Source organism: Vespa mandarinia, chromosome 5 (genome assembly GCF_050613455.1).
Source record: "Vespa mandarinia isolate Hongniang chromosome 5, ASM5061345v1, whole genome shotgun sequence".
In the NCBI taxonomy this organism is placed as follows: Eukaryota; Metazoa; Arthropoda; class Insecta; order Hymenoptera; family Vespidae; genus Vespa; species Vespa mandarinia.
The window spans coordinates 9,920,754-9,930,179 of record NC_140814.1 but is presented as its reverse complement, the minus strand read 5'-3'; the positions used below and the strand labels follow the sequence as shown (position 1 = coordinate 9,930,179).

Below are 9,426 nucleotides of genomic sequence, written 5' to 3'. Positions count from 1 at the left end.
CCCATATTTAGTATAAAGGCGATGAAAGCTAGAAATTCTTGTTTAGTAACGTCGTGGCACTTCTGCCAAGTTGATTTGTATGATAATTGTTTATTTTTTATTTTTTCGTAGGCATAATAGTTTTCGTTTAGCATAATTTTTTCGTTTGGCATAGTCTTTTCTTTTATTATATTGTGTACTAATTCACTTGTAAAATATAAAGTAAAACAGTCTATAGGTTCTTTTATATTGCTCGGCATTTGTGGTCCAGTTGTTTGGTAATTAAGTTAAAATTTATTATTGCTGGAGGAATGTATGACTCACTAACGTCTTCTTACTCTTTACTTGACGATTTGTTGTCTTTTATCGGTATGTTTTCTTTTGCATTATTTTAATTGCTATCACTATATTAACTACCTCACATATATAAGAATTTATATATTTATCACATAAACTAAGAAAGAATAAAATATCAAATGATAATATAATTGTCACATCAGTTTATGAACTGAAATATGATATTTATTAACAAGTTGAATGCCACAGGGGTCACCGGTGACCGGCATTTAACTTGGCTGTGACGCCTTGGGGGCCACCGGTGACCGGCATTCCCAGATTGAAAAAAAAAATAAAAAATTTAGACAAATGACAATACTTATAATTTTTTATTATTATCATCGTTGATGTAGTGGTATGAAGAAATGAATGCAATATAAAACATCTGAAAATAGTTTTATTTATACATGTAATATAGTTTTATTATGCGCACACGTTACGATGTGTCGTAAGGAAACATTCTAAACAAAGAAAGGATGAACCAGCACGATCTTTACTAATATGTCACGACTTTTTTGCTACAGTTTTTTGTAATTATTTTTCCTAGCTTCTTTGATTTTTTTTGGTAACAAATTTTGCAAAATCTTCGCACCGTTCGAGCTTTTCCCGGCATTGCTTTTAATTCATGTCGTGGTTTACTCAGCTTTCACGTGAAGAAATGGAAACTTCAGCATCATTATCACAACATTTTGTTAAATACAATGCAACTTTCATTCTGAAGTCGGAAATTTGAATATCTTTTCTTGTTACCTGTTTGAATAATATCATTGAATTTACCATACATGTATTCAATAAGTGTTCTATTGCTAATTTTCTATACCACTTTAAAGTTTTGCGTAGTGGTGAATTATAAGCTATCATTTCGTTTGATAAATTGACTGATGATTTTCCTAGATTATATTCCACAACCATTTTTGGTTTTTCACTTTTTTCAATAAAATTTCTTATGTATAGTAGTCATTTCTGCAGAATGTTTCGTTCAAAGCATCAATACGTCTCTCTTGTCTTTCCATTTTAAAATTGTTATCTTAAAATAAAATAAATAAAATAAAATAAAGATTTATTTTCGCGGGTAATGAATTCTCCACGTTTTAATTTTTTGGTTACTACTTCTACTGAATTTCTACGTCGATTTTTCCGTAGTGTACCCATTAAATGTGGATTCTTTGCTATTAACTTTTCTGCCAGATTAACACTCATATATCAGTTGTCTGTGCAGACAGTATGCCCTTTACCCAATATATCTTTGCAAAGAGACATTACAATCTCGGACGATACGATTCCTGCTGTTTTATCTCTATTTTTTTCTTTTCCCCAGTATACTTGAAAAGGATAAGTATATACTGCACCACAACATAATTTAAAAACTTTAATTCCATATCGATGCTGTTTCAGTTTCAAATATTATCGAAATATTATGCGGCCTTAGAAGGGGACCAATGATTCATCTACGTATAATATTTCATCTGGATTGTAGTATTCTTTAAAACTTTTGTTTAATATGTCGATAATGTGAATAATTTTGGATAATCTATTACTAGGATCGTTTTCTTCATTGTTACTAAAATGAATGAACCGTAAAAGTAATTCAAATCGATTTCTCAGCATCACTGTACTTGGGAATGTTTGGTGATATTCTTCATTTCTACTCCAATACAGGTGAATTTTGGGTAATCGTACTAATCCCATCCATATAATTAAGCAAAAAAATCTTTTTATTTCATTCGGATTTGTTTTAATCCATCTATCAAGATGACGTGATCGCTGTTCAGATACTATTTTCACAGCATATTTATTTGTTTGGTTTGCAATTATTTCAAATATTTCATTCGAAACAAAAAGACAATAAAAACTATGAATTCAGTAAATTCAAAAATTTCAGAATTATGTGTATTGATTGTGCATTGATGAATTAAAAAATATAATATTTGATTAATTACACGAAAGTATATGCCAATTTATATCAAGTACCTCTTCTTGTGTATTTTCATCATTATTACCATCATCTTCAAATTCGCTTTCACTATATGATTCAATTCGACGGTGACGTACTGAATATGATATTATTAATATCAGACAAACTGCTCGAGGAACTTTCCTCACTATCTGACAACACTCGGCATCGTTTGGAAGGATTTGGTAAAAATATATCATCAGTTGAATTGCTTGACGCAGAATCTTCATTTGAAATTATAACTTTATGGGGTAACTAAAAAATTAAATAGGAGATACGAAATGGAAAAATTTTTCTAGTATATAAAAATATAATAGAGGTTCTTACTTGATTATTTAACACTCTAGAAAAGAATAAAATCGTGACACTATTACTCAACAATGCGAAGAAGCACTATGAGACAATTGACGATCGCGCGAAATCGTACTCACCAGTGACCCCCGCCGCAATTAAAATGCCAAACATGTTTATATGCTGTAACTTATCTATTGCAGATAATATTTCAACATTATATGTATCGCTAAATAAAAAATTTATCGTGGCGCCATGGACAATCCCATGCGCCATTAAAATTGGCGTGGCATTCAACCTGTTAAGGATTAATAAAGATAAGAAACAATGTCGCATACTATGTTCCTGTAATTAACGAAATCTTGTGAAGTATATATATAAAAGGATCGTGAGTAAACTATTTAAGTTCTTCTGGGTAACATCTATCATGTCAAAGAATGAAAAGTCCGAATCGGCACGTATTGCTTAGGCGTATTGACGAGCAATAATAATGGTGACAATAAATTTTTATTATACAATTTTGTCTAAATCAAGAAAGTAAAAATTTAATTTATTTTTTTTTAATTATTATATGCCATTAAATAAAAATATGACTAAACAATATACGAACAAAAAGGCATTTCTCGACAAGTGTAATTTCCTATTCAAACGATTTTTATTTATTTTATGATATAATTCTATTTACGTTTGAATGAGGCCTCGTCTTTGAATTCATTCTCTTTTTTTTTTTTTTTAATTCAGATATAAATATATTATTGCTTTGTATATTTTACATTCTTGTGAAAATAAAAGTAACTTTTAATATATTTATATATATTTCTCTCTCTCTCTTTCTCTTTCTCTTTCTCTTTCTTCCATATACTTGATTTTCTACTTTGATAAAATTTAGAGATAATGAATTTATTACTGTATATTCTTTACATGCTTGTAAAATATTATAAAAATATTTTATATCTTTATTTACTTTTTCTTTTGTATGCATAGTTTCACAAAAATTGAAATAAAGTTACTAACTTTCATGCGGAAAATGTCAATTAATAATTAATTTACATTAACTCAAGGTTTTCAGATACAGAATCATCTGATCTATTTTGTATTACATATATGCCCGAATTCATTCGAGTGCCCAACTGTTACTCGTATGAATCCAGGCTGATATTTTATACATATTTGTTTATTCATTGATAAATTTTTTAATGACTGACAAATATTTTGCGTAAACTGCACTGTAATTTCTATAACGTTTGCATATGTGTGTGTGTGTGTGTGTGTGTGTGTGTGTGTGTGTGTGTGTGTGTGTGTGTGTGTAATACTTATAATATGGAATTTTTGCCGATATTTATTGAACAAGAATATTAATTAAAATTCGACAAACGTTGAGAATGTTTATAATATAGTATATGGAATAACTTCTAATTGATATTAAATTATTTATAATATCCAATGTGAAATGTTTTCATTGGTAAAACATTAGAATGTTAATGAATAAAATAATAAACGAATAAAAGAACAAATAACTTTCTAACTATTGCTTATATTAATTAATATCATTTGCCAAATTGATTGATACTATAATAACGCTATGAATGATTAATACTATAATAACATTATTCTTCGCATCCAAGCAGAATGTATAAGAATCGTGGAGTGATTGTATTGATGAGATTGTTTTTGCTTTTTTTTTAATATAAGATTAAGTAAGTAAGTAGCATACTTTTGAGTGAATGATATAGTTTTTATTAGAAAGAGGCCTAGCGTAAAAACGTGCGTGATCAATCGTCTACTCTGGGATTAATATTCTTTTTCTGTTGCAAATGTTATCATCAAGTGAAAAAAAAATGATTATTTAATAATGACTTGTCATCATGTCGTCAGTTCATTAATGTTCTTGATCAAATTTTTTGTTCTCATAGAATAAAAAGCTCATTGAAAAATATATACATACACATATATACGTGTCATGCGTCAGCGTACATGTGTATATTTGTGTGTGTGTGTTTGTGTGTGTGTGTGTGTGTGTTTGTGTGTGTGTGTGTGTGTGTGTGTGTGTGTGTGTGTGTGTGTGTGTGTGTGTGTGTGTGTGTGTATGTGTGAGGGCCATTTATAATATCAAGATATATAATTGTATATAGTTTTTTTAGGTATAGTTTTTATAGGTATATAGTTTTTTAATTGAATATAATTCAAATATAAATTTAATGAAAATCAATGTTTCATTTGATAAAACAATTAATGAAAGGATATTAATTATCTCAGAACTTTTTCTTACTTGTGCCTTAATATTTAATATATGTATTTATGTAACGTGTATGTGTCTTTTGAAGTTTACAGATATATAGATTTAATTAAATATAATTTCAATACATATCTAATGAATTAGTATTTGATATGAAAGAAAAAAATAAATAAATAGGAGAATATTAATCATCTTAAAAACTTTTTATTGATTGATTTTGTGCTAATATTTGTATTTATGTAAACATATGTTCTTTGAATATCAAATATAGATTTAATTAAATATAATTCAAATATAAAAATCTGAATAAATTGTTGGCAGTGTACGCAAAAAGATTACTAAAATTATAAAAATTATTTTAAAATCTACTTTTTACTAATACTTTATTTTTTATTAATATATGCGTTTATGTAAACATGTGTGCTTTTTTAATTTCATATATAGACTTATGAAATATAACTAAAATACAAACATAATGAATAAATCTAACTTTGAAAAAATAATTAATTAAAAAATATCAATTGTTTTAAAAACTAACTTTCAATATAAAATTTCAAATATAGATTTAATCGAATATAATACTACAAATGTAATGTATTGTATGTGTTACTTTTAATGTAAACTTATCAATTTATGATTGATTCTAAAATACAAATTTATTAAGTTTTCAAAGTCATTCATTTTCAAATATGAATGAATAATTTCTATATCTAACTGAAATCTATAAATAAATTTCAGCTTTGTTGTTTTGAGTTTGTTTTCCTTTTTAATTTAATTTTTTTGAATTTGCTTTTTTTAGTATAATTTATTTTAGTTTTTTTTGTTTTCGTTTTGATTGTTTCTATTTCACTTTTCATTGCTTTGACATGTCTAACAAAAAATAAAATATTATTTTAAATTACATAAATCAACACTCAGTTAAAAAACTTAATTCCAAAGAAACTATATTTTTGAACTTTATCCTCAGAGCAATGTTGAACATTATGAGATGTTTTTAATTAAAATATAATATTCTTGGAAAAACGTTAGTGTACATGCTATACTGACATAACGCATCGAAAACCAAGATTTCCTGCAGATGTATCAGGAGTATTTTGACTACGTGCAGCACATCTATATCGATAACAATAGCTTTTGTGGCATAAGTAGGAACCACCTTTTTTTACCCTGTCTGTACCACTCAGTGGCCCTTTCTAAAACATTTAGTATAAAAAAAAAGTTCATATTAATAATAATGAAAATACAAGTCACATTCATTCACTCTAAATTATTATTACTCACAGGATTTTTTGTTTGATCACTTGTATGCTTTGTGAACCACCAATCTGACGTCCACTCCCAAACATTACCAACTATGTTATGTAATCCATATGAATTTGGTAAAAATTTGGTAATCGGAGCAGTACCAAGATATCCATCTTCTTGTGTATTATTATATGGAAATTCTCCTTGCCAAATATTTGCTCTAGAAAAAAAAAAGTAAGTTTTTAAATGTATATAACCACTCATGCATTATTTTTTATTTAGAAATAGTTCAATACCTAAACTCTTTATTAGGAGTTAATTTATTTCCCCAAGGAAATAATCTGTCTGATAGTCCTCCTCTACATGCAACTTCCCATTCTGCCTCCGTTGGTAATCTTTTATTCAACCAACTACAATATGAGAATGCGTCATTCCAAGAAACATGAATGACTGGATGATCCATCCTGACTGAATATTAGTAAATTACATATATGCAATGTTTATATGTTATATATTACTAATATTTTAATCATAAATAATACATGTTACACTATAAAATAATATTTTAAATTCTACATACAAAAAAGCAAGGATAATAAATTATATTGTAATATCTTATTTATGACTTGATAAACTTACAAGTTATATTTGACTTAGGTCCCTCAGGATGTTGCCATGTAGCACCTTTTACAGGTAGCCACCATGGTGCTTGAGCCACTGCTTCTTTTATTTCCCTCTTAACATTTTCTTCTAAAAGACCTTCAAAAACGAAAGAATCTCCAAATTTTTCTGCTTCTGTTTTATATCCAGTTAAACTCACAAACTCAGAGAAATCTTGATTACTAACTTCAAATTTATCTATGTAGAAATCATCCAGAACAACTTCTCTTTTTGGTCCTTCACCATCCGCTACAAAAATTGGATTGTTTGTTCCTATCGAAAATGTACCACCATTTATTTTTGCCATTTTTTCAATACTTTGTCTTTCTTTATCGTCCCTTGTCTCCAACTTTTTAATATCATTCACCGAACATTGTTCTTGTCGATTTTGAGTAAAATGTGATTGTCTATTTGCTTTGCTTCCACAATGAGTATTTTCTTCATTAGAAAAACAAATAATTATAAACAATAAAAAGGATATAATCCATAACACAACATGTCGTAGGTTAGACATACTTAATACTATAAAACGTATAACTCGTGATATGCGATATTGTGGTTACTTTCTATTTAAAAAGAAAAAACGAATGTGGTTGTCTATTTGCTTTTAAAGATATGTAATTTAATCAAACATCTGTGTCAAGAAAGTCTCTATGGTATCTGTCATATAAAATGATATAATGCTATATTCTAATTTAATATGTAGTTTTTAAAATGTTTCAGAAATGTTTCTCAAAACAAAATAATGTATAATTAAAATGAAAAATAAAATTGTATTTTTCATGTAGAATTTATTTTATTTAATTATATTTGCAAATCCACTTGTAGAATTGTAATATCTAATGTGATTTATATTTGAGGTTACCGCTATTATTTAAATAATTTCAAATACGTCATAGTTGTTGAATGCATCTTAAAATTTGAATGTAGAGCGCGCTGTATACGTTCATGGTCTTTTTTACCAACATACTTCTACATAGTCGATAGCAATCGGTGGTAATGTGAACTGATTATAACCTATTGTTTAATGCCACGTATATTTATGTGCCATGTTTAAAAGTTAAAATTTTGCGACAGAAATAAAATCATGGATATGACTATAATAATATTTTAATGTTTAAATCTATAAAATAATAAATAGTGAATTATATTCTGTGACAATAGATGATTTATTGTGTAAGATGTCGAATAGTCAACATTCCAAGCTACTTATTTGTGCTGCCGGTATTTTCATATGTTACTTTTATTTTGGCATGCTACAAGAGAAGATAACGAGAGGTCAATATGGTGATGAGAAGAATAAAGAAAAATTTACTTATATGTTTGCTCTCGTTTTTACTCAATGTTTGGTTAATTACATGTTTGCTAAGATGATTTTATTAACGGTTATGAAACAGGGCGAAGATACAACACCTACATTATATTATGCTATTTCTTCTTTAACGTATCTGCTTGCTATGGTCTGTAGTAATATGGCTTTACAATTTGTAAGCTATCCAACTCAAGTGATAGGAAAATCTGGAAAACCCATACCTGTTATGGTACTCGGTGTATTATTGGGCAACAAGGTGAATTAGATCAATTTGTTTTAATTCAACAAATTAGAATCAAATTATTTTGAGCAATCTAACCAACAAATTCTATTTTCTTTTTACAGGTATATCCAATCAGAAAGTATGCTTTTATATTTTTAATCGTGATTGGAGTTGCTTTATTTATATATAAGGATGGAAGTGCAAATAAACAAACAGAAGGACAAACGTGGTTTGGGGAGTTACTACTTTTGTTATCATTAATGATGGATGGATTAACAAGCGCAGTACAAGAACGTATGAGAGCAGAACATAAATCTAAATCTGGCCATATGATGCTCAATATGAACCAATGGTCTGCTGTATTTAGTGGCATAGTAATCCTTATCTCTGGAGAATTGTTTGAATTTATTAAATTCTTACAACGTTATCCATCTACTATTTGGCATATTTCAACATTTTCTTTGGCTGGAGCATTTGGACAGTATTTTATATTTTTAACAGTTGCTGAGTTTGGTCCATTACCATGTTCCATAATAACTACTACTAGAAAATTTTTCACTGTCTTAGGATCTATATTAATTTTTGGTAATAGTCTCCTACCTAGACAATGGATAAGTACATTTATAGTATTTATGGGTTTATTTTTGGATTCCATGTATGGCAAAGATAAACCAAGCAGAAAGGAAACAGTTAAATAATTATACTTTATAAAGAGAAAATAATCATTGTTCCTCAAGTATCTCATTTTATTCAATCTTTGTTAGATTTATTTGATATCGAGATACATACAAAATGCCTTTTATCAAAGTACACTTTCTACTATGCCAATGGAATTAATTACTTTTTTATGTAGTAGATACAAAATATTGAACCAATTATACAAAGAATGTATCTATAATATATATCTAAGAGACTTTATTTATAATAACTAAAAATATTGTCTAAAAAACGTGAAATATTTTAAATGTGAATGAGATAGGCACAAATGTTAGATATGAAATTCTTCCAAACATAAATTTTTTATATAAACATACAAATATTACAAGATTATGGAATTCTTTTTATTTGGTCTTATATTTTTTTGAAAGAAAGAATTGTAGAGATCGTAATTTGTAATCAAAGGTATATTTGTTTTCATTGATACTTATTTTTAAATATTGGTACTACTCTACTGTTATATTCATTTTATA

The 9,426-nt window shown here is 27.6% G+C and overlaps 2 protein-coding genes across 4 annotated transcripts; one reads left to right on the top strand and one right to left on the bottom strand.

Annotated features, from left to right (window-relative positions):
- Nucleotides 1-749: 749 nt before the first annotated feature.
- On the bottom strand, nt 750-7,561 carry LOC118448459 (formylglycine-generating enzyme). 3 transcript variants are annotated; one of them, XM_085656943.1, is made up of 6 exons: nt 7,218-7,560; nt 6,681-7,139; nt 6,338-6,509; nt 6,078-6,261; nt 5,844-5,989; nt 750-2,858 (listed from the first exon to the last, which is right to left on the bottom strand). In XM_085656943.1, the coding sequence occupies exons 2-6, from the start codon at nt 7,006-7,008 to the stop codon at nt 2,663-2,665; spliced, it is 1,026 nt and encodes a 341-aa protein (XP_085513069.1). In that variant the 5' UTR covers nt 7,009-7,139; nt 7,218-7,560; the 3' UTR covers nt 750-2,662. The 3 variants fall into 3 exon arrangements, 2 of the variants coding, with proteins under 2 accessions (XP_085513069.1, XP_085513068.1); XR_014982171.1 differs by having other exon boundaries at nt 751-2,090; nt 2,287-2,858; nt 6,681-7,561; XM_085656942.1 differs by having other exon boundaries at nt 6,681-7,561.
- Nucleotides 7,562-7,822: 261 nt separating this feature from the next.
- meigo (Solute carrier family 35 member B1 homolog meigo) lies at nt 7,823-9,420 on the top strand. The gene is made up of 2 exons (XM_035881742.2): nt 7,823-8,269; nt 8,359-9,420. Exons 1-2 carry the CDS (start codon nt 7,883-7,885, stop codon nt 8,932-8,934), a joined length of 963 nt encoding a protein of 320 aa, XP_035737635.1. The 5' UTR covers nt 7,823-7,882; the 3' UTR covers nt 8,935-9,420.
- The last annotated feature ends 6 nt before the right edge of the window (nt 9,421-9,426 follow it).

What these genes read in the sequence shown, in the direction of transcription:
- LOC118448459 (XM_085656942.1), bottom strand. Translation starts at nt 7,215, where the DNA reads ATGTCTAACCTACGACATGTTGTGTTATGGATTATATCCTTTTTATTG. An exon ending in ACCTAAGTCAAATATAACTT is followed by an intron (nt 6,510 to 6,680) that starts GTAAGTTTATCA and finishes ACTAATATTCAG; the next exon opens with TCAGGATGGATCATCCAGTC. An exon ending in CTTGGTTTTCGATGCGTTAT is followed by an intron (nt 2,859 to 5,843) that starts GTCAGTATAGCA and finishes AATCCTTAACAG; the next exon opens with GTTGAATGCCACGCCAATTT.
- meigo (XM_035881742.2), top strand. Translation starts at nt 7,883, where the DNA reads ATGTCGAATAGTCAACATTCCAAGCTACTTATTTGTGCTGCCGGTATT. An exon ending in GTGTATTATTGGGCAACAAG is followed by an intron (nt 8,270 to 8,358) that starts GTGAATTAGATC and finishes TTCTTTTTACAG; the next exon opens with GTATATCCAATCAGAAAGTA.